Consider the following 26,133-nt stretch of genomic DNA (forward strand, 5'->3'; position numbering starts at 1 on the left):
CAAGTTTCGATATTCCGCACGTTTACGCTTAAATGCGACTCGCATTAAGTAAAAGATGAAAAAAAAAACTTAATTTACGAACATGTATTGAGTGTAACTCACTGATAGTAAATTTAATTGCATTTAATGTTAAGCTTTTGCTTAATCTTCATCTAAGTGAACGCCTATTCCTCATCAAGATGAATAACGGCTCACCTCCGATGATTTCCAACTGCTTATGAAAATATATGTTAACTTGGACAAGCAAGTCATTCTGTCATATATGTACACTCTTTTTAGAATCGAAAAATATTTTTTTCAATTTCAAAATATTTGAGAGACGAATCTTATTTCAATCACGACTTACAAGACTTATTCGCAAATAACACTAAGCTGCAAAAATTATCGTGGAATAAGTCTTCTCAGTGGTGGTTGCAAAATCATATAAAAAACTATATCATTATTGTTATTTCCCTTGAAATTACTTCCGGAAAAGTACAAAGAATTCGAAAATCCAACACATGAAGATCATAGGAAAGTCTTTGATGTTGAACGGGAAACAACTTTAAAAAACGCTGACAATGAAATCCGTAACCAAACAGTAGCAGTTTGCAATCTTTATAGATGTGTAACCTTAGTCAAATTGAGAAGAAATATCAAGGCTGCACTTAATCACCGCTACTCATTACCGACTGACATTTCGTGATAATATCCCATTACGAGGTGATACCCATCTTGACGCACTTGGATACCGCATTAAGTATTTCTCTCCGATAATGAAGATGAATTGCTATATTCTGTCCCCGATTTAATATGGAAATATGAACTGTGAAAACCAAACTTTTCGTCTTTCAATGAAAGGAACCAACTCCAAGTAAAATGTAAAGTAAAAATGAAATTCTTGAGCACGCAAATTAAACTATTTTGGTTACAGTCTGACTTAGAAAGAATAAAATTACATTAAAAATAAAAATCAGACGTACAGCCAAGTGCTATGAATAATTTTAAGCACGATTGAAAAATGGAGCAAAAGTGGCAGACCAGAATTAAAGCATTCGACACTGGCAAAACAGACCCGCACATATGGGACTGCACCATCAGAAAACAAAATAAACCACGCACTGCGTCATTTGAATGATATTAGAGAAATGCAAGATATACGTTACTAGACTGGATGAAAAACAAACATATAATGCATAATATATAAATATGACACCTATAATAACAGTATAATCCAGAAAGAGAGACAAATGGTTACAGCATGTAAACAGATGCTACCTCGATAAGTTCTTCGACATCCCTAGAGGAAAGAGAATGCGGTGGGAAGACTAGTCAAAAGATGGCTTGAGACAGTAACAGGCCACTAGACCTACTACTGGGCAAGAGTCAGACTGTCTTTCTAGAAACTGCAGATTTTTTAATCGAATGCAGAAATATTTAAAGCACAAATTTTATTAAGTGAAACACAAATCAACCACTAAAATTGGTTCTCAATGCGAGAAAAAAAAAAAAAACTGGAACCAAAGTCTCCTAAATTGATAGTTGGAGTGAAAATCAAATTTTGAGAATTCTACATATGTTTCAGAAAACGAAGAGGAGCTACGAGGCACTAAAGATTTCCCTTAAGAGAATCCTTGCATTCGGTTGCGGGATAGTATCGTAGATGATTCATTCTGAGATGTTTTGATCTCAACAGGATCACACCTTCTTTGGAAAAGTGATCTCCGTGAAGTGATTTGTTCTTTTAGGAAGGTTTCAAAACGTCCTCCTTGAAGTGTTGACGACAAATCTCAACTACGTTGCTTAATCAATATTATTCTGCCTTTAAGTATCCGCCAACTTTGTGAGGTGTAAGCATCCTAGTTATCTGTTTGCTTGAATTGTCAGCAGCTCCTCATATTCGATTTCGACAATTTTCTCAATCCTCATCGTGAAAACTTCAACACCAAAATTGGTTCTTAATGCGGGGAAAAAAAAAAAAACTTTTCCCCATAACTCTCCCCATGTATTTTTGCACAAATACTTTGCGATAAGTTCCTCTTAAATATGAGAGTTTTGAGCAACGTATTTAATAAGTGAGGGATCACAATTCGACCTGCGATTAAATCGGGAATTGTTATCCATCAGACATCTAAAATTTAGCCAAGATGGCACTGCTACGAATTCCTTAAGTTATCCAGTTAATCTTAATACGGCTGGTTTAGAAACAGCTGCTAGATGTAGCCTAAAAGGGGTCGCTTCATCTTGCACGGTTAGTCAATCAGCAGCACTTGGTAACAGTGAGTTTTGTGAATCTCAGCACTGGCTCGTTAGTGGAGGGGAGGATCATCCTGCCTAGGGAAAAACTAGTAACTTTATCTTTCATGTTATACTTAAATGTTTATGTATACACTATCTCGATTCCCTTATCCCAGATTGCTCGTTTTTAAGAAAAACTTGTGTTTTCTTTTTACTGTCCGCTGTGCCTCGCTCAACTTCTCTGAAGGATAACCAAGCCGCAGCGTATGAGTCGGTGTTTGGCAATGAGCATCACAATGAAATAAGAAAATTGACCAAGCTATCAGTATTAGGTGACAGATAGCACGATTGCTTTAGCTCCAGGTGGGAAACGGAAGGTACTGGCAGTGTTTTCTAAACATTTTTCCCATAATTTTTTTTAAAAAAATCCATTTTTTCCTTACTTGTTTAAAAATCCAGAGCAATAAACCATCGTCGTATTTGTTAAAGTGTAATTAACCAGTTTTAAATGTGAACTAAAATATTAGTTAATATTTTAAACGACATCGCGATCGACGAAGCAGAATAAATATAACACAGGACACGTATAAATAGCTCGACATCACTAAACACAGAAACAAATGCGACACTCATCAATTATAATTTTGCTTGGAATGTTGCTGCACTTTTCCTTTCGCGATGTGCGAAAGAAGTGTTATGCTCGCATCGTGCGAAAATGACCTCCTCAGAGAAATGTTTCTTTTTAAATCGAGACGTCGACGCATAGTCCTTAACTGAGAAGTGTCTAAAACATTTCTGACGTGATCTCTTATGTACACACAACGCACGTGGGAGTTTTTCAGAGGCACGAATTTCATCAGCATTGGGAAGGGTCAGAAAAACTCTCGCGGTAAAAGGAGCTGCGTTCAGCGAAGAGCAAAAATCAATCACGTGACCACAACCCCTTTGTGCACGCACGGTCCGTTTTCTCCCTCGAGCAGGGTCGGCCACAAGTAGGTCTTCACCTGCTCGCACTCCTGATTTGAGGTGTGAAATCGCACGTGCATATCTCTGCGAAACGTACGCGTGTCGTACTCGATGATGAACGGTGGGTTTTGGTTGGAAAGACTCCACGCTAGGCGGACGCAATCCTTGATGTACTGAAGCAGTCCTTCGCATGACTTGAGACAGGGATAATCGTAGAGCGTAGCCCAGATCTGGGAGCAGACTTCCTGTAACGAGAGAATGGCAGAAAGCATTAGATAAGGAAATCAGAACTGAAAAAAAGTAAATAATGTAACGCAAGAAACAAAGATAAATTAAATCCGCTTTTCTTTATATACTTTGTAAAAATATTTATGTACGCCTGAACTCGTTCATATTCGGTACACGTGCGCAGTATTTGTTCACGTTGACGTTTAAAATGTTATCCCGTTCTCAGGCATGGCAGAATGTCAGCATCAACATTTTGCTCTCCCAATATGTTGTTGTTGCATTGCACTTAGTCGGAGTGTTGAACGTCCTCTTGGGTGAATAGGGATGATGATTGAAATGGGCGAGAGGGGAAGGGGTGCTGGTGTTGTTTGGAATTGTTACAAAAGCAGGCTCAGGTGGCCAGTGTGTGTTATCACATTGGTTAACTGCATGTTCTTATGGCGACGGAAAATAAATTTTCAATGCGATGTACAAATACATGAATGTGGAAGAGCAAGAAACAATACAGTGCAGGACTTCATCATGATAAGTATGAGTGCGCACGATAAATACTTTCTCATCTCTTCAATTGAGTTTGATGTCTAACAGACTTTCTGCGAGTGGTGGGTTTAAGAGTGACACCAACCACTTGTGATATTCTTAGTCTGAAAGAGCGCACTCTGAAACGGAGAAAATATTAACATCCTTAAATTTCGCTCAATACCAGAAACATGTGGGGCATATCGTCATTAACTTCAAAGGTAAATGTCATTACCCTTTGCCGGCCGAGTAGTTAGAGTATCCGCTCTCGAACCAACAGACTTCGGATTTGAATCCCGCCGCGAGACATGGAGGTTTGTGAGTCTTCAGGGGGGGAGATGAATTTCATAACCTGTGTGAGACGACCTCCACGATTACTGGAGGTCGCTTGAAAAAGTTCCATGTTTGGTCTACAGAGAAGGTTTTCCGGATACGTAAAATATAAATAAAAAATACTCAGGGGGAATAAGACTAATCTGCTTACAACTTTTTGTGTATCGCTACGAGAAGTCTGAAGAAATTATGACAAAATTTGTGTATGAGAATTGAAAAAAATACAGAATAGTCACCAGCATGAAATTTAGCTTTCCAGTTATACGAGGGGGCTGAAAAGTTCTGATAAACACCTAGAAGAAAAATGACATTAAAGCAATTGATATAACCACAAGGAAGAGCATGCCTTGAAACCCTTCAACCCCCATGTTTCATCAAATTGTAATCTTTTTTCTATTAGGATTTATAAGAAGACATAAAATTAATTAATTTTTGTTCTAGGTGTTTATCAGAACTTCCCAGATCCCCTCGTATCATTCACTATTTATTACGATATATATCAGTGAGAGCATCATACATATTCATGGAATTACTATTTAAACTAGAATCCAACTATAACCGGTCTTTGAATGGAGAAAGGAAAGCCCATCGCATGTTGGATTTTTTTTTAACTCTAAAATCCATTTGTCTAAGGTCCTGAACATGTTGACAGAGAATACTTCTTTATTGTGCACGTTAGATCTATTTTTCTGGTCCAAAGAAAGACCGTACCATTTGATTGGAAAGACATTGGTTCTAATCCAATCTAGGATGCGAGGTAGTACTTTCAGTTTTGCACTTTTGATCTACGCGTGGATTTTCACGCTATTTCTTTTTATTCCACTCAATCTCTACGTCAGAGGCCGAGATTCAAAAATCTGGATCGCGAAGAGCGTTGAAACAATTCAGTTCAGGATAATCACCGGTTCTGCGCCTGATTAGTACGAAATTCAATGCAAAGAAGCAAAGCTCATAATAGCGTTGACTGTCAAAACACAAACAGAATCCTGAATAGTAAAAATATCCTCGATGATGTAATCAACGAACAGTTGCTTCCCAGTACACAGTAGGAATTTTCTGGAACATTCGTAGGATATTCGAGAAAATTAATCTAACAAAAGAGGATTCAATTGTGAAAGGATTATAATCACAGGAGTATCTCAGCAGTCGATCACGTTAAGTGCTAAATGTAAAATGCACTGAATTAATCACGATTTGTGGATCTGTTTACAACCACACGTTGTTTTTTCGTCTTTTAACTGCTCATTCTGTGCCATTTAGAGAATTTATGCTGGAAAACGTGTCGCACTTTGGTAATTTATTTAGCAAACTTGTTCTTTTAATCATTTCAACACAGAAAAACAAGCACGGCCGAAAATCGGTTGCTCGCAAGAATTCCTTTCAGCAATTAAAAGGATTTTTGAAACGTTGTGACTTCCGAATCTTTTTGATTTATTTTCGAGTATCGCAGGGAAGAACGCTCTGATGCGCCTCAACGCAGATTAAGTGCTTTAACATTTGTTACGTCATTTAAAAAAGGAACTTAGTAGTTAAGATACTTAATGCTTATTAATTAAGAGATTTTAAAATGAGCGGAAACCCTTAATAGATTAAATGGCGAATGAATCTTTGTTGTCAACTTTGGTAAAGTAATTTTTTGTTGTGGTGCATAATCGTGGAAATAACTGGAAATGAGAAATTACTTCACACATCGTTATAATTTCCACGCGAATGGATTTTCCGGAGAAACAAGTGGGCTTTCTGTTGCGTTCACACTTTTCTGAAGGACATTTCTCATTCTGGCCAGTGAATTCGCAATGACGCTTATGAAAAGTGTGATTGTTGCTAACACCATTATTAAAATGAAAAAGGTGTGCTTACCTCGATGTTTCTCGTAACGATGAAGGTGTCTACTGTAGTTCTGAGGTAGGTGCTGAGGCTGTTTTCTAGTTCTTTCACCGCAGATTCGCTGACGCGGATACTCTCTTCGGGTATTTGAAGGATCCTCCTGATATTCGCTTTGATGTCAGCCAGGCGGTTCTGGACCGACCGAAAGGCGAGCTGGAAAAAGTAAATGTGCAGTTAAAACCTGCATAACTATTAAATTAATAATTACCAGCGATTAATAAAATTTAGTGGAGTATTTCTTAGTGAGATTCATGAGATACACTACCTTGAAGGCTCAGGATTAATCTAAAACCAGTATCTGACACTTATATTTTATGTTAATTAAGAATGAATGCTCCCACAGTGGTTTAAACTACATAAAAGTAGCAAACAGAATTTCTGGACTCCCATTTTTAATTTGCGGTAGACCTATGAAGAACGCTGCGTCTGAGTTTTGCCATCGCTGAACTAATAAGGTAGGCGAAGTCCCATCAAGCAGTCTAAACGAACTTCACTAATCATTTGAACAACGCCACGACATCTCGAGCCAAAAAAGACTTCTCTGCGTACAAAACGAATCTCCGTTGGTGTAGCCCGAGCCCTTTGGTTGAAAAGCGCGAAGTTTGAATCCATCTATGACGTGAGGAATCTTTAGCAGGTCTGTCCAATCAAAGGGTCAGTTCAGAAGTCTGATACAGGGGTGGAGGGTTCGTTCCTCAGCACAATCAAACCGGCACCGTGAACAGAGTCCTACAGACATAAAATGCAAACAGGGGCCTTTAATTAGGGGACTCCATCCTTCTTGGATGGATGAGAAATGGATATACAAAACGTATATCCAAATGTATATTGTCAAATCTCTCAAGATGTAAAAAATCTTACAAGAATATAATGTCGATTGTTTTGAGGAAGAAAAAATGTCTTCTGAACCGTTTCTGCAAATCCCACTTTAGGCTTGCCCTTCCTCCACGAACGGGAGGGAGGGCGGGCGGGCAAACCTTTCCAAGCCAAAGAATGACTAGTGTGTCATTCTTTGGCTTGGAAAACTAGAACTGATAATATCTTATCAGAGGTCACGGTCTGTTCCATTAACAGCGATCAATAACTCTTCAAAAATATCTCTTAAGTTGATATGGTGTAAGATCAGAAAGAGGTCAACTGACAGAAGTAAAACAAAATCTCGCTGCAAAGTTACGAGAAAAGAGCAACCAAAGAGATTTGATGTAATGCTGAATATCACTTCGTTAACAACTGTTCCGATGACAAATATTAACAGAAAGAAGCTTTGTGTATTTTGTTTTATTTTCGTTTGTTTTTGTGGTAACAAATGATGCGACGTAATGTTTCCATGACGACAGGCACTTCCGTCTTAGCAGTCAATACGCGCTATCACTTCCACATCGTCGCTAAAATGTAACTTGCTAGACAAATAGTCTTTTGACTAGAAGGGGGAAACAAAGGCGATAGTTTAGGGCGCTGTGTGGCTCGAGGACTAGTTGGCTAGAATTCTCTGCGTAGCTTACTTGTAGCTTTAAATAAATGTCACTGAGATAAATAAAGAGGCAACACCGGGTCGTCATATCATGACGAGAAAGCAGTATTTCTGACGTAATAGTTTGACTACGATGTGTTGACTCTCTTTCTATAACTAATCCCAGTTGGCGAAAGCTGCTCTACGATAGCCCATTCAATGAAAAGCGGTGCCCTCGATCCTCCATAACATGGATAATCTCCACTACCACTCCATGTTACGAGTAGTTTTGCGCATACATTCACTCCAGTGTGTAGATGGACAAGCTGCAATACGACTCATAATATGGATCGTGCATGTCCATATTATATGGACATGCACGGGCTTCAAATCTCAGTGCACCTGGGATGCATCATGCGGCCCACCGAGAAATTGCTTACAGCTTCTAATATGCCATCTGTTTCTTACTGTCCGGAAAAATATTAACTTATATGAGAATGCATCTTTCCAAACAAGATTTTACTAATTAAGGACAAACTTTATGTAGTTTTTAGTGTCCAGTAATCCTTCAGCAAACTCACCATGCGTCCAAGAGAGTCGCAAAACACCAACCAAATGCTATTATTATTACTATGAGGCGTCTATAAGTTTATTTAGGGTAGCAATGACACGAACTCTACTATTGCCGTAGGTGTACGAAGGAGTTTTATACTTGTGAGGGAAAAGGCAGGAAAAAACTAACCACACGTTCAAGACTTGCAAACTCGGGAGAGGAATAAAAATATTGAAGATATAACACAAGATTCTAGCCCCACTCCCAAATCCATTATTATTTTTCTCACATTTGTATTTTTTTTAAACAGAATCAATATACAGGCGGCAATCGAATACCTTTCAGATTTGCGAAGTTACATCTGTTGCAATAGCGCTTGTCAGTTTTTTTTTTTTTTTTTTTTAGCTTTCTTGCGGTAGCAAAATGATATGTTTTGTTCATTCATATACCCAGAAATAAGGAACACAACGCGAATGGAAGCATTTTCTCACTTCGACTCAGACTAGAGCAATGAATGAAAGAAAGCAAAAGGAAATGTGCCCAAAGAGATGGCAGCACTTGCCATTACTTTAAAACCTGCCCGATTACAAGAACTGCAGAAATAATCGAAACCTTTACCGTACGTGGAAAAAAAAAAACAAAAAACAGCCGGAGTTTGCGAATATAAAAATGTCAGAAAGGTTAAATAAAAACTTAAGTTTGGATTCTAAACTTAAAATTCACTCCGCAAATTCTGCTCGAAATGTGCAGGATAAACTGAAGTCATTGAATCTGAAATTTATGTTCTCTGGGTTTGCACGAGCCCAGAAACAGACAGCTGGACAACATCTTACAAGATGCATTCGGAGCCAGACTTGTTTTCTTCTCACAGTAAACAAAGCACCATCTGAATAAATGCCGACGAGGGTGGCAGCAAGAAAAAAAAAAAAAGGCTTTCCGAATCAATTTGTTCTACGAGAAAACAAATGTCATTTCGTACAATATGAGATTTGAACAATGGATTGTGAAGTCTTGAAAAGGCCCACGAAACGCCACAGCCAATACATCGACACATTTACTTGCGAAGTTCACTGCTGTACGGTAAAATAACGATAAAAACGAAACATCGCTCTTTGGATTTTTTTCCCCCTCCCCATTCTGTTATTATAAATGATAACTGCGCCTGGAAACAACTTTTTAAAATAAGAACTGAACACTAACAGAAAAAGAATTATTAAAACGTTTCTAACGCATCATCGTCAAGTGTTGAGTACAGCCATCAGCTGCGTATCAAAAGCACATTTTATTTTATGGTATTTTGAGCATCTGAAATGAGTGCGAGTCAAGTTTTGAATAAGGAGGCTGATCGCTCCATTTATTCCTAGTTAAGTCAATGACTGGGAGAGGGGTAGCAATGCAAAGGTTCTCGCCGGCCGTTCGTAATAAGATAAACTGTAGAAGACACTTCGTCAAACACTCTTGAAATTTTGAAAAGCTAATGTGCGGGAGGCGAGAATTTCTTGTGCAGAAAACATCCATAGAGAGAGAGAGAGAGAGAGAGATTCCTAAGAACAAGTGAGTGAAACAAGTTGTAACTGCTCAAAATCATCGAATTCGATAATCATAATTGCCATTCAGTGCCGTTAATTTAAAGATAAGGACCTTACTTCCTTTTTTGCTTCTCATTAAGCCACGATCTCCAATAAAATGGCGCATTTGTATTGGAGATCGTTCTTTCATGAAAACCTCCACAATCAACAGAGTAATCGTGTACATTGGAGCCTCACTTTCATTGATTTTTATTTTAATTGGGAGAATCATGCTAATGATTCTGCTTATGCTCCATTGCAGCTAGTCAACCCTGATGAGAAGTCCTGGGGCCACCTCGAGTGCAAATGTTACACACCTCTGAGAAAAAACAAAATTCTATTTGCATCTCTTTCAATGGCGCGTATATTAAAGGTTTGTGAACAAAGTTTGAAGAGTTCTCTTACTAGTTTAAGCGACACTTGCAAAAATGTAATTATTTTGGTTTTGTTTTATTAAATTAAATGTTTCAGTGTACAGTAATATAGTAGTAGAGGGGGCACTAATAATCAAATAAGGGTGGGGGATGTGACACAGGAAACGTGACGTCATTGCGATCGGTGTGTGTTATCAGATGTAGTGATGTCATTTGTAAATAAGTGACGTCATTGAGTTGAAGTGGAAAGGGGAAGTTATTTTAGTAGGAGGTCTGACTTCCTGTGTGTCGTGGGGTGGCAGATTTGTGCGAGTGTTTTATTTTTGTTTCTTTTCAGTGGTGGCTTATGGGTAATGGTTTTAGTATGGAATTCTGGGTGATGTTTAGAATATGGAATGTTTCGAATTTCCCTGGGGGACCATCCATCATTGACGTCACGCTGTGTCTTTGGTTCTTGCCTGGAATTCTGGAATGTAGCGGTTTTTGTTCGAGTGTGGCATTATGGGAGGATATTTGGTCAAGTGTTGGGGTTTTTGGTTTGATGGTGAAAGTGTGGGAAAATATTTGTCAATGGATTGCATTAGACATTTTCTAAAATAATTAACTACTGGGTATCAAATGGTGTCCCTCTCACCCCTCCTCAAACACACATTTTTTTTTCTTTCATGTTCACATATTCTAAAATAATTAACTACTGGATATCAGCGGTATCCCACTCCCTCCCCAATCAAACACACACACTTTTTTTCCTTTCATATTCACATTTTCTAAAATAATGAATTGCTGGAATCTCAGTTTTACTGCTTCTACGTCATGTTTAAGATCTTAAAAACTTCATTACATTACTTTTCTTATTAAATGTTACCTTTATTACAAATTGTAAGCAGAATAAATATTCTTAACGACATGAACGACACCTTAATTGTTCATTTAAGTTTACAAATATGCATTTATTTGACTGAAATATTATTTACAAGTATATTCAGAATGAAAAATTCAAACACGTAATTACCTAGAAATATTTCACAAGATTTGTCTCTTTTGCTATTTTCCTGAAGAAAGAAAAATTTCAAAGGGTTTTGGGTTCGCTCATTTTTTTTACATTACTTAACGGGGTACACAAGACGATCTGTGGCATGAAAGAACGAATAGCAGTAAATAAACTGAAAATGCAGTTGACTCTTGTTCCTTATTCTGTCCATTTCCTTAACATCGCAACATTCGCACTGTGGCTCATGGCTATGTTTTCCCAGAGTTGTGCATGTTCTCTACTTAGTGACATCATGGGAAGTAGAGTAAAGTCACCGCTATCCTCTTCCGTTAATTTCACACTGTAGTGTGACAGATTGCACTAAACTTCGTAATTTGCACTTGTAATTTTTTTTTTTGCATTCATAACTAAACAGAAATTAAGACTTTAAACTTAATATGTCTGAAAATAGGGTTATCATATTTCTTGAAAACAATATGCGACATCAATGTCGACCATAAAAATTGTAAAGAAAAATAAAAGGTTTACCTTCAAATAAATATTTGTGATCGCAGCAAGCAAGAAATTCATCGCTTTTCAAAGTTTTGACATTCGCACCCATAGTGTTTTCATCATATGGAATACCGCAATCCAAAAATTCACATCACTCGATGTGGGCTTTTGATATGCTTCTATATTTTTTTTCAATCTGATTGGTTATTTTTCTCTATTTTACTTTAAATCTTGCAGTAGTATTTTTATAACTGAAACCTCAGCAAAGAAATTGTCTATTTCAACAACTGATTTTAAGTCAAGATATGGAATTAACAAATTCTGAGGATGCATCGTCATCTGGGCACTGAAGCTCAAAATCTCAACTTCATTGTATTCATGAAAACTGCTCTGTAGCTTTGAGCCTGCTTTCCCACATTTCTTAATAAGAGATGCATTTCTCATAAAAATTCAAAACATGCTTTTCAAAATCCACTTTTTGTCTCCGTCGTCGACATACAGAAACTGCTTTTGCTCGCAAAACTGGGGACGAACATATTGTCTCTTCTGTCTATTAATTTTGCCTTCGATTCCTTGTGCTTCGAGGCTACTTCTGTAACTGAAATTTTAATTTTTTTTTCTTCAAAATGTCGTTTTTTTCTTTAATATCAGTAAGTTTAACTAAACGAAATGAGACAAACAAGGGTTTGGACTCTGTGTTAGCGTTTTCTTATTAGAAACTTCTTTTGCCACCACAAATAAATAGTTATTTATTATTTTAATTAATATTAGCTCTGTAGTATACTTCGTTAATTTCTATGTTACAAAGTTCTAAACATTGTAAACGTTAGACTATAGTGCTACATTTATGTGAGTGTAAAAGTCAACAGTGTCTAATCATGACTCATATCCTCCCTTTTGATGTTTATGCTAATGACACCACCATTCTAATTGAGGTTATCTGTATATCAGCCCATATCAGTATATGGTCGAAATGTTTACAGATAATTCTAACAATGTCAGTAGGTAGCATTGTTAATTTTTCTAAAATAATTAATTAGAGGATATCAGTTATCCCTGCATTTCACCCCCCATTCCTGGCATTAATTTCACAGTAGTTGTATATTTTTTTACATTTACGTTTTCTTGTATCATGATCTGTGTTAATGATTCTGCTTAAAGTTTTCTTTGTCACCAATTTTTACACATATGGTCTTCGTATAGATTTAATTTTCTAGATCTTACAAGTTCATTACTTTTTCCTAAAGAAATATTAACTTTTTTTACAGTAATTAAACAGAATTGCATTAAGGTATAAAGTTATGGATTTATATATCAACTTCTAAACAATAAATGAGTAAAAATTTCACCGTGAAAAACACGCCAATAACACAAAACTTTTGTTCATTTAAGTTTACAAATGCATATTTTATTTTGCTGAAATATGATTTACAAGTATAATCACAGAGAAAACTTCGAACATGTAATTACCTAGAAATGTTTCACAAGATTTAGTTTACACTCTTAACATTTTCCAATGAGTTCAATAAAGAAATTGTTCGTCACTCACTGTTTCTTGATTATATTACATCAAAATAGCTGGTCACACAAAAGAGTCTTAAGAATGGACACCATAGGAAGGACAAGTCCATACATCTGATAAGGTGTTAGTCTGGATATGGCATCGTGCCTCCCTAAACTTTAAATGTATTCTTTTGTCACCAGATATACACAAGTTGTCTTCGTATAGTGTTCGTAAATGTCCCAAAATAGAGAATCTTTATCGAATTGAATAAAGTCTTGAAGGTCTAATTTAATCATCAATGAATTTAAATGGGTTGCAATAATTCTTCCCATGATACGAATAGCTGGTAATTCAGTTTCCAAAAATAGTAAATGATTATCAATGTCGTACATTTTTGGTGAAAATCTCTCAGCTTCTTCACAACTAATAGAGAAAACTTTACCTCCACCATCTCCTGTATCATCAACCATTAGTTCACCATCTTGGCAATTGAGAATATAACAGTTACCGAGATTCATTTCGTAGTCAACTCTTCTTTGCAAGTAGCCGAGGATATCAGACCACATCCTGTGTAACTTTTCCCAAATGGTCCTGGATAAATACATCACAATGTACGTATCTTCTAAAATAAGAATCGGTTTTCATCCTTTTAGAGCTATGTGAAGAGTTTTGCCTCATGCTATTTTCCTGAAGAAAGAAAATTTCATAGACTTGTAGCTCACCTTATTTTACTTTACCAGACACAAAATACCACAACACAATATGATAGCTGCACTGGATGAACGATTGGAGTAACTGAAAAGGCACTCGACTCGATTGTTATTCCTTATAATACTGTTTAACCTGACTGTTTTTTCAACAATGTAACATTTATGCAGATGACTCATGGACATGTTTTTGCATGCTGGTGGACATGATGTTAACATGATTTTATCTTACTTTGTGACACACAGGGCAAAGTTTATCTCTGTGGCTCGAATGGTTTTCTATATTATTTATCCTTATTATGTTAAGTCTTTGTTTCCAACACAAAGTAATTATTTATTATTGTTTCAACTGAACATTACGGCTGATACTATACTTTTAATGTTAAATCTTTTCCACATTCTGGCTGTTAATTTAACATCCTATTCCTTGTGTTCCAAGCTACTTCTGTAGCTGAAGTTTTTTTTTCCCCAAAAGGTTCACACAGTTTCTTGAAATATTTGACGGTTGGCATGAACAAATCAGACTAATAATTCACTGAGTGGATTTTCAATAAAGTCTCTGATTAGTTTGTGGCAAGAAATTTCACAAGATTTGTCTGCAAACTCGCAAATTTCTTTTGGTTTTTCGATTCTAATCTGTTGGATATTCAAGGATATTCAAGATCGTTCTGAATGATATTAAAATATCATTCAGAACGATCACACACACAAGTTGATTAACAAATTTACTTCACTAAGTGCCTCTTGTGTGTGTATATAAATAACTACAGATGTGTGAAGATCCACAGTAAATCTAATAAATCAGCAAGCACTTTCTCTATCAAAGGGCACCATCGTAGTTGAAAGAAATGCTTACTAGGTGACAGATGATCTTCATTGCTTCGTGAAACTCCACCTACTACCTTACTGGAGACTCGAGTGGTAGATGCTATGTCTGGTCCTCAAATTAGGTATTTCGGCTTCTGTGGCTTGGTTTCTAAGTTGGTTGTAAGTGATACCCTTCATGGGTATATCACTCGCACTGCCCATCAAATATACTGCAGACATCTACAACCTGTACCATTTTCGAGGGTAGCTGCCTAATACCATTTGGGACCAAAGCTTGTGGTGATAACGCGATTGGGTGGCTTCCTGATCAGCTGGTGCATAATTCTGCAATAGTGAGAACTGCATGTTCTCACAGCGGGGCAGCATGTTACGTCTGTTCCGCTGCTCTTTTTCTCTTTAGCACCACGAAAATAAATTCACATCATGTCACTACTGTAAATATAAAGAAGCTAGAACAGATGGCGAGATAGTTGCTGTAACCAAATTGTTCATCTACAATCTAGAATACCGAAAAATCTTCTCCGTTCATCGAACACTCCGAGATTAAATTGAGTTTCATCTCAATTAGAACGACCATCTTCGATCATTTGCAGCCTCGAATCCTTTGGCACTATAACGACAAATGGGAAGGCCTCCGAGACTTATTTCTACTTTCTATAGTCAGTTTACTGTTTCTATTCTCCAGATACTTATGATTGCAGAAATTATTCCTGTTGGAATGAGGGGTTTCATTCCCCACTCTGTTCAAAATTCTCTCCCTACATAAAAGCCATGGTTTTCCGTGAATTATTAAAGAGCTAAATGTAGAAAACTCGCTGCCTTGCAGTGAAGATTTTTGGTCGTTTGCCGAAGCTTTTGGGCATAATTTTATGTCCATCTCTTCCCCCCCCCCCTCAGTAGCAGTATTGTAGCATCACCTAAAGATAAATTGATCCCGTTCTTCTCGTCCAATTGCGGCACAGTTGAAGGTAAATCGCCTCCATCTTTGCTTAGGACATTACCTGCACCCTGAAGCTTCTAATAAAAAGACTTGATCCATCTACATTCCAAAAAGCCTTCTAGTCATGACATTGTCCACCGAATTATGATCAAGAGATGTGCTACTGAACTAACACTTATCCTTTATCATTTCTACGCTCTATATATATACAGACACACACACAGCAAGCATCCGTCCCTCCATGTGGAAGGCAAGTCCATATATAGACGGTTCCAAATAATAAATAAAAGAAATGGACCTACTACTCTCACCTAGGTGCCGTCTAAAGTAATTAAGAAAATAAGACATCTTCAGCATCTGGGGATTTGTCATCTATTCAATGACTACCAATATGGATTCCGGTCAAAATCAACAGCAGATCTTCTTGCCCGCATCAACCACCTATGGACATATACCATGGAAAGTTATGGAGAAAGCTATGTTGTGGCACTTGGCATTTTATAGAATTTTGCATCGAGGGTTTTTTCGCCAACTGCCATCTTAAGTTTGCCTTTCTCCTTTGTAATAGGATTATCAGTTATCTTTCAGGTCGTTCACGACGTGAAATGTTGGAAGGTGTTCTCTCTCTTCAGATTTTCTTTTTAACACAGGTGTTCTCCTGAGGGCTGTGCGATTTCACTCATCCTCTTGTGCATAAACGACTTGTTCTCAATGATCTTAGAGCCTGTTGAAAGCATCGCTGATGATAGCATCATCCACTTATCTTACTCGCACGACAAGGATTGTAGTGCTCAAATTTCTTGAGATCTAAGATCAAGAATAAGTGCCCTAAACACTGATATTCACACCATTCAATGGAGCGATAACGTCATAGTAACCTGTAATGCTCCTAAACAAAAGTTTGTCCTTTTCACTGCAAAAACAGCCTTAGTTTTCTTCTCCCTGCTTTTTACAATGCACAACCAAACAACGCTCTCTTCTCAGATTGACTAGTACCGGATTTTTTCCCCTCTCAAGACGTTTATTTTTCATCCTGCTACTAACGCTATTCAAACCCCCTCCCTGGAATACTGCTCTCACATTTCAGGGGGCCATGTGCCACTGAAACCTCTATAAAATTCTTGATTCTGTTCAGAAGAGAACAATTAATTAACGACCCCCCCCTTTCAGCCGCTGTCTCACAGATATTTCCAGGGGCACTGTCCAGCAGAAGTGGCATCTGCAGCTGAATAGACTTTGTGGCCTCTCTTGTGTTGGAGGTGATAAATAAAAAAATAACAAATGTACGTGCACACGAGTTATTGTGCGGATAGCTAGATTTCGGTCACTGGAAGTGAAGTTAACTATGGATTAATAATGCATGTAGAAAATATTTTCTTTCAAGTTGCACTTTGGAGGTATGTGGACGGACTATCATTTTAACTGGTTACCCCTAACAATATCAAGCATTTACGAAGCAGTACAAAAATCTACTCCTTTAAGTTAATAAATATTACTACTTCACAGTAGTGACACACTAATGTTCAGTGGACACGTGCACTAACGTGCACAAGGTTTGACTGCAGTGCAATGTTTAGAAGATAAGATTTACACCTTAAAATGCGATTCTTGAAATTCACCCAAACAAACCGTCGAAAGGCTTTTAAGATATGCTCGCGGGAAAGTAAATATTTTTGCACGTATTAATGAAGTACAAGTAATTACAAGTGAAAGGTAAAGTTATGGATCGAAGATCAACTTACCACAACAACTGAAAACAGCAGTTTCGACTTCAACTCGTCGGCATCTTTTAACTGGGGAAGACCGTCAAGCGCATCCAAAGTGTCTACTCGCGCCTGAGCATAAAGGTTACCATAGCGACGGACTAGTGCTGTAGGACGCTTTTCCCCGAGTGTTATGTTCTCAAACCGAACTCCCCTTTCAAGCATTCGTTGTGCTTGTTCTGCAAGTCTGAAAAAAAAAAAAAAAAAAAATAGCATCTTCACTTTATCAAGAGGAAAAAAAAAAAGAGTGCATTATACGTTGATGGTAGCAGCGTGGGCATGATGTCACCAGAGTAATCAGGGATTTCTTTCGATGCTTTAAAGTTCATATTTATCGGCGACTTAATGTTGTTTTAAACTGATTAAATTATTATCACTTTAATGAAGACATTACCAAAGTCGAGGGTATGATGTTACCAAGAAAAAAAATGTAATGTGTTCTTTCTCCTTATTTCTTTCTTGCTTGGCATTTTGACTTAAAAAAAAAAAGTTTTATTTGTGACGTTGTTTAGATTATGCCTTAGCCATATCAATCAATATGGTGAAAGTCTATCTTGGGATGAGGGAGGGGGCAATGAGAGAAACCGAAACCCTGAACGTCCCCCATCAGTTCCGTATGACATTGGCTAATTCGAATTCATCTCAAATCCTCTTATAAAGATTATACTCGACGCTGCAATGAGAATCGAAACCTGGCTTACGTAAGTAAAAGAGCCTCTTCGCCTACGCGATTACTTTTTTTGTTTTTTTTTTTTTGTAAAAATCATTTCGGTGAGCTTTACAGTGACTCGTCCGTACTTGTAGATGCACCGCCAAACATGCTTAATTCGTCAGCGAAATGATCGTGGATAAACGCTTTATTAAAAGACGGGTCGGTCGAATTACTGCCCAAAGCGGCTGTCTATTCAGCTGTTGGTTAAATTTTTGTAATTCGATTCTGGTAATATTTAGATAATTGATTACGATTCGGATTTGAGTCCATAAAGTGAATCTAGTATTATATATCCACTATAACTGCTTAAGAAAACAATCTTTCCTATAAACTGGAAGGAGGACTGAGAATTTCTCGTCTGGTCGAGAGTTGCTGTTTATGAGTAGCAGAACGTAAATGATTCCAGCAAAGAAGAGTATTTTTTAATTAAAGCTAGTTTTTCTTTAGGTCGGCGCGGTTAGCCTGGTGGTTACGCGCCGCTTCGCAACCATATGCCTGGGGAAGGAGTGTCCTGGTTCGATTCCCGTCGGTGATGTGAGGAGCTGAAGGATCTTCCTCAGCCATAGCCAAGTTAGCCGATCTTGGGCGTGGACAGCAGGGTTTTTCCCCTAAGTTTATCCTGGGGTTTTTCATCCCGCAAAGCAGGCAAACCGGCCTTGAGAACGCAACACTACAGACATAGGATAAACTGGGGCATAGGGCTGACCACCTTATCCCTGGGAACGGCTTAAGGTCCGATTATTAATAAACCCTCGACACCGCAAGGTAAAAGGAAGATGAGATGAGTTTTTCTTTAAATGTTTCTCAGATGAACAAACATTTTAGGAAAATTTGAATCAAAATTAAAGGAAATTATCTTTAATAATATATCCAATTTTATCCTCAACATGTCGCTGGCCTACGTGGCAGAATGAATAGCGCCGCCGCTCAATCCCACCGTGGGCTTGAATTTTATTCTTAAAAATGTTAATGATTTCCATCGCCCACTATGAGTCTCTCTCCCCTTCTAATTAGAGGCTGAAGGTGTTTTGAAAAAGTTCTGCGTTTGGTTTATAAAGTAGTATAAAACCGCATTATTTAACACTTAGCCAGTCTTTATGTGCATTCCCACTCACGAAATGTTACAATGCTATCGTATATTTATTTAAGCTTATCGTATAGTGTAACCTTTCACCAACGTACCCAAAAACTAACTCCAAGTTTAACGATAAACTTCAGATTACACTAATCCGAGGAAGCCGATGTAGCACTCAAGCGATATGCAGCCAAATAAGCCAGAAATCTCAGATTAAAAAATTCCAGAAGAACCTGGGGGTTCTTTAATGATCAGAAAACACGTTTGCGCATCATTTGGTGGATATAATTTTGCATTGCCTACCTCGATTCGGCGAACCTTCACGAACTTTCAACGCTGTTTGTGCGTGGAAAATTCAAAACACCTTGAAAGTGCAAATCATTTTCTGCCCTAATGTCGCTGTGTAATTGGGCTACGGGAGTATTAAATTACAAACTTAAAAAACTTTTTTTAAGGAAAAAAAACTTTCACTGCGTAAACATCGGTGTAGAACTGAAAAACGAATGGTGCTGAAGTGCAAATATAAAAAAATTGCTGATCGCTGATATCATCTTCATGCTCTAATGAATTTTAGTGAAAAATATTTGAAGAAAAAAAGTACCAGACAACATTAGTTAAGTTTACGCTAATGTGTTTAAACCACAACCGCAGTGCATTTGTTTGCATTTAAGCAAACTTTAATTTCGAGGGCGAAGTCATCGCGCGCTGAGGAGGAAAAAATTACCGCGTTGCAAAATATAATTCTCGCTTCTCCTCACGAACAGCGAAATGACAGTCGGAACCTAAATTTGTAATGACGGGACTAAGACCCCTCCTTCAATATAAATATAAAGCTTTAGATGGGCCATTAAAGGTTTTTATTGAGCCCAGAATTCTTAGGCGAATGCACGACTTAAAATGGAATTTTCTCTTTTAAAAGTCATCGAAAGCAGTGGAAACGTTTGAATGAGAAATTCGCGAAATGGGAAAAACCAGAGCGCGGTGTGGTGGATCAACTTTTAATAACATATGAGTAGAGTCCCTTCTTTCATTAACTTCTTGCATCAACCGATCTTCTCATCCCTCCCCCATATTTCTCATATCAGACGCCCTACACGTTGTAAAAGAAATGGTTAGTGAAATCGCTTAAAGTAGTTGCCGAAACTGCCCTCCTCCTTTATTATGAAGATGAACTCTGAAATCCGCACGAATAAATGAGTGCACTGACCTATCTTTCAGCGCTTGTTCCTTTTCCTTCAGCTCAACGATGGTACTTCGGGCTTTTCCGAGTTCTTTTTGTAACGTTTCCACCTCACGATGCAACACCGAACTTTCCCAATCGTTGTTGGAATCGGAGAAGGACGTGGTTCCATTGGATGGCGCACTCAATTTGCTTGTTCGTCGACCTGCAATAATAAGAAAATAAATTAAGGATGTGCAATGCATAGCAATGCGGCTGAGCGAAGTAGTTTCATTTAGAATGACTTACATTTTAATGTACTATATACTAGTTTACAGCATTGACTTCTCTCACCCCCCCCCCCCCTCAAAAAAAAAATTGTTTTTCCAGTAGTGTTGAGTAAATGGATACGATTCACGGAAACGTTATGTGAGAGGCAACTGCAACACGCATTCGGATATTCATACAGTGAAACTGTGCACATCGGGCATTTCCGTCTTGGCCAAAACTTCGCAGTGTACAAATAACTGCATCCAAACGCGCACTATTCTGTTAAGCAATTATTTTCCTTCACTGTTTCGTCAATCAGATTCACAACCTGTTTACATAAATGAAACAACCCACTTTCTTTTTTCGTGCCTCGTTATTTTTCCAAATAATTACCATTTGGCCAAGTAGAGTGTGAAGCAAAATGTTCCTCCATCTGCCTTTGTTCGCGCGCCTTTTAACGCTTTTGCAGAAATATGCGAACAGAAACGGAATAATTTATTTACCTGTTGATTTGACTACACTCGACTTAACGTGAAAACCTTGATTACTTTGTGACAAAAAAAAAAAAAAAAAAACCCGAAAGCTCTAAGAAATAAAAATACACGTGAATAGAGATATGGACTTGAGTGTTTTCGGACTCCCAACGTTGCTTTGACTACTTAATAAACGCTTCGTTTTCAAATGCGATTGCTGTTGAATTTTTCTTTTTTAATCTCTCAAAAGTTTTTTTTTTTATTTATTTTATTTTACGTTGAATTAAAAAGGGAATAAGTAATCATGATTCTTCTCGAACCAAACATTGCTTAAATATAAAACTTTTTTTTTTTTGCCTACAAAGCACGAAGTATATTTATCATGTTAACGTGATTTCGAATGCCAAGATGAAGGTTTTTGACTTATTTCCTTCGTATTCACCATTTCTCATAGATCCGCTTGTAAACTTCAAAAACTTGCGTGCTTTTTTTTTTTTTCTTTCGGTAACTAAGATTGTATTGAGAGTGGAGAGAGTGGGTTTTTCAGAAAAACACCGAAAAAACTGCATAGACTGTAAGCCTAATGTAGTATTTTAATCACTAACTCCTTTTCACTGGTGTGTGGGTGTGTGCAATTTGTAAGTTTTGTAAAAAAAATAATTTCTCCTCAAAAGTTGTACATCTTTTTGCATCTTAGATCTTGTTAATGGAGAATACGTCTTTCTGCTCATCCAAGGTAAATTAATGCAATGGATGAGGAGAAAGAAAAACGATAACATTGGATTGAATTTGAAATCCTGTATTGTGCTCTTCAGAAAATACGTGTGTGTGTGTGGGGGGGGGGATAGTTTCAAAAGCCAGCACGTTTTAACAGATTTACACGAGGGTGGGGGACGTGTCGATGTCAGTTCTGATGAAGAGTGACCATTGAAATATCTGTACAAAATACAAGCGGCAGAAAGCGAACGTTTGTGTAAAAGAGGTGAGCGTGAATTAGAGAGAGGGTTTATTAGTCAGTCTGATAGCTCCGTTGCGTCGAGTATATCAGGGGAGCGCTTAGAAGCACCATCCCAGATCTGAACAGTATTCAACAGTTGGCCAGATTTGTGACATATAGCTGTTCAGAGATAAAGTAAAGCCTCGAGTAAAAAAAAAAATAATAATAATAAATTTCTTGGATGCTGAAGACGCAATATTTGTGATATGCTTATGTAATGAAGGAAATTATACAGAGATTTAAGGTAAGAATAATCTCAAGAAGGAAAAATAAAAAAAGAATGATAAAAAAGATTTTATCCAGAGATCCGGGTGTTGTCAAAAGTAAGACTGGAAGAAAAGCATTTCTCTTTTTCTAGAAATAAGATGAGATTGAGATTTGCTATTAATGAGATTAACATATTATCGGCATCCCTGTGAAGAGCAGAATTTAAGTCGTGAAAGGATTTCCACTGGTTTGTGTAATGTGAGATTTGTCAAATGAGAAAGAGGAACGATCACCACCAACAAAAACTGTGGATTGGCTTCGTAACCGACTGGAGAAGGAAGAGAAGACGAAAGAAAAGAGCTTTGAGGATAAAGATTCTTCCACCACACGTAACGTTACGTCACGTCTGGACAGAAAGCATCGCAAGCACAAATTGATCATCTGTGCAGTCAATAACTGAGTTTTCTGAAGTTATTCTAGCTTCAGAAAAGTTATTAATTCTTCCTTTCCCCATCAACTACAATCACCCAAGATAGGGCAAATACAACTTTTTTCTGCTATTTTCCTATTCACACCCGCCCACCTGATTGAAAGTGTCGTGATTTACTATACACCGTGAAACTTTCGTCACCGGAATTGCTATAATAATAAATGGACTCGGGGTGAGGGCATTTTTAATTCGCTAGTAAAACATCTGTTAACTCTACACCGTAATAATAAAACGGTGGTGACTTAATGGCTTCATCCAAAGCAATTAGATAAATTCCTGCCCGAAAACTGTGCTTAATGTTAGCGATTACATATCTTCTATTAAATCACATCCTGCAGTTTTTTTCCTTCTGCATTTGATGACACTGTCTCCCATCGCTGCTGTTAACGCAGATAATTACGAGGCTTCAATGACTGAATTCTGGGGAAGTTATCACAGTGAGTGATGCAAGAACGCGAAGATCAAAAATGTTATTCTGAAATCGAGACTTGGATGTTCCGTCAGACAAACAGCTCGCCTTCTGGGATGCGATTTCAGCAGCGCAACTAACAATTGTACGATGACACAGAACATTAAAATAATCGAAAGCATTACTTCTTAAATTTGGAACAGTTGCTCAATAAATCAGAGGTGCGCTAAATGTGCGATTATTATTTTTTAATTTATGGTGATTCCTAAAACGGGAAATTGTTCCTGTGAATGGAAGGCTGTTCACAAGAATGGCACACACTGAGTTGCGGCTTTCATCGTCAATTGATGGCATATGATGTAAAAAAACGATGTCAAGGAGCAATTAAATCATATGAAGCATAGAACAGTGGAGAACTGTGCTCAGAGGAGAGAGAGAATCCCATCGAAAACCGGATTCATCATGAAGAGAATAACATATAAGACTTGTTTCATTGCAGCGTTTTTCAAACTATGGGTTGCGACCAGCATTTTTACCGAAATGGAATGGAAAATATCAGAGCGGATCCTAGCAAAGATGTAAACACTTGCGCAATATCAAAATATAAAACACAAACGGATGCCATCTTTACGAAAATGTTGTTTACATTTACTAATGCACCAAATAGATGGGTTGAGTTGGTGACGTTCGCCTTCACTAGACACCTCTCGCGGCATCTGTTAAACAATTCCATGTAGTGTCAATACGAATAATCAGTGCTTGTTTTCGAAAAGAACGTTATCGAGTGCGACATTTTTCAAGTTCGTAACAACTGCAACCTTTTAATCAAGTCGCCCTCAAAATGGATCGTCTTAATCGTCCTCAGGTGTTCCTGATTTGGCCGAATTTATGAACAGACAAGCACAGCTGTCGCATTAAATAAAATATTCCTAATTTTTGTTAAAGTAGTATTGTTAGGTTTTTATTTCTGTGTTGCATTTAATTGCTAATAAGATCAATCTCTCTCTCTCACACACACACACGATATATACATATATTTCGTGAAAGTTGATTCATGAGATTCATCATGAAAAATGTATTTCTTATTATGAGTCGCATCAAAAAAGTTTGAAAAATGCTGCTTTGATGGATCGCGTACTGTTCGATGCAAAGCGTTGCCCAGATGCATTTTACAGTTTTCTGGAATCCCCTCCTCGCTTTCAAAAATGTGTAAAAAATATTGAGCTGAAACTCTCTTAAAAACTAATAATATGAATTTAAGCGACACTGAAGGCTTCAAAACATCTCTGGACTGAGCTAACTTATCTTCCGTTGCCTGACTTCTATCCCTTTATCAGAATTTCACCACCCCTTGAATCACAAACATATTAATGCCAAAGGATTATATCTAAAAAAAATTTACGATATTATCTTTCTATTCTGATACCTCTTGGAAAAGTATCTAATTTCAAGGAGGGGGTGGTCGAATCTCTTCCAGTGCAAGAATGTTTATTAGGGCTTTTCGACGGAAGCTAGCCAGTCCCATACGATCGTGGCAGGATATTCCTCTCCCCGCAACTCAGATTTTTCAGCAGCAAACACGCGAATCGCCCAGAAAAACAAGCACACAACCGAGAGACATAAAACAGTGGCTTCAGTGTCTTAGCTGCATCTTACATTTAGTGAGCATCCCAAGTCCCAATATCAGCAAATTCGCTTAAGACGATCGCATTTGCTGTATTTTGCTCTGTTTTACTTATAGTTTCTTTTTGTAGTTCAAAAAGGGTGTTTGGATGCGTATCCCTTGAGAAGCTTCGTTTTTAATTTCTGTTAACTTTCGCGCCAATATGTCTTGTTGTTGATCATGTGTGATTCGAGAACGTAGTGCGTCTGGTACAGACCTGTAACGGACATTGCTAACCTTCATTGTTCATCACAACATAACTCTCCCCCCCCCCCCAGTACAAAAAGGTAATAGGATAAATCCATCCTGTTTAATCCTATTACCTTTTTGTACCTGAAAAGAATGTCCGAAAATTCCGGTATTGCTAAACTTCGGTGAAGGGAACTTTCGCGTTGGAAGTTGCAGTTCCTCTACAACATGCGTGCTTATAAAATAGTAGGGACGCTCCTTTTCATTCTGTAACACAGCTTGTCAAAACGTTACCCATCAACTCCAGATGGTTTGAACGGGAACTGATAGATCTGAACAGCCTGAATTTTCAAATTAGCAGATTGATCAAACAAAAAAAGTATAATATAATTCTATTACACGAATAAATAGAACACTCTTTTTTATTAAAAGTATTACTCATCTGACCACGTTGAAATTACAAAAGTAAAATGTCATCCTCTAGACTTGGTCCAGTGAAATGTCTAAGAAACGGCCTACCGAATGAAGAAGAAGAAATAGATGAAGAAATATATTTGGGACCATCCAATTTTCTCGGGTTGTCCCCCCCCCCCCCACAATTTCGAATGTATATTTCTAGTATATACGACGATAAAATGTCAGCAATAATTCTGTGAGCCATCCCTTTCCTGAACAGTCCATCGTGAGTTGGGATTGGCTGCTTTATTTCGCACGGGCTGACAAGAGTTTTATGAAGCAAAAATACAAAACGGAGCAAACCTTCATGTTCGGAAGTTTGGTTATGTAATGGGATAGACAATTTACGAACATGCCATATATTTCTGTTAAAGAAGATCGTGGTAGTCTCGCATACGAGACTACCACGATCTTCTTTAACATCAACCTGAACGGTTTCTGAAAGATACCGCGTTTGGTGTCAAAGTCACGGTTTACAGCGTATCCATCCGGACTCGTACATAACGCAAATATACTACAGGTTTACAGCCTTTCGTGGATGAGATTCACATTACATTAAGGTGTACGGATCTGAAGCGATTAACTCTAGATACATGTAATGTCAAGCACGAGGAGAAGGACTTATACATTTCGAAAGGGATTATTGTATACGCAGCCATATCCAGAAAGCTAAACCTTCGTGACTTTCACGAAAGAATTCTCACTCAAATTGA

General features: G+C 37.6%; 1 protein-coding gene across 1 annotated transcript in view; it reads right to left on the minus strand.

The window, feature by feature from the left end:
• Window positions 1-2,134: 2,134 nt before the first annotated feature.
• LOC150106192 (uncharacterized) overlaps window positions 2,135-26,133 on the minus strand; it is a 150,792-nt gene continuing 126,793 nt past the window's right edge. Inside the window, exons 5-8 of the mRNA XM_090392223.1 lie at window positions 20,315-20,378; window positions 17,300-17,507; window positions 6,124-6,303; window positions 2,135-3,428 (exon numbers count right to left, since the gene is read on the minus strand). Coding sequence (XP_090248349.1) covers window positions 3,144-3,428; window positions 6,124-6,303; window positions 17,300-17,507; window positions 20,315-20,378 — 737 coding nt within the window. The 3' untranslated portion in view covers window positions 2,135-3,143. The remainder of the gene's footprint in view (window positions 3,429-6,123; window positions 6,304-17,299; window positions 17,508-20,314; window positions 20,379-26,133) is intronic.

This window comes from Typopeltis vanoorti, chromosome 5, assembly GCF_054136105.1.
Source record: "Typopeltis vanoorti isolate ZY-2024b chromosome 5, IOZ_Tvanoo_1.0, whole genome shotgun sequence".
Classification (NCBI taxonomy): Eukaryota; Metazoa; Arthropoda; class Arachnida; order Uropygi; family Thelyphonidae; genus Typopeltis; species Typopeltis vanoorti.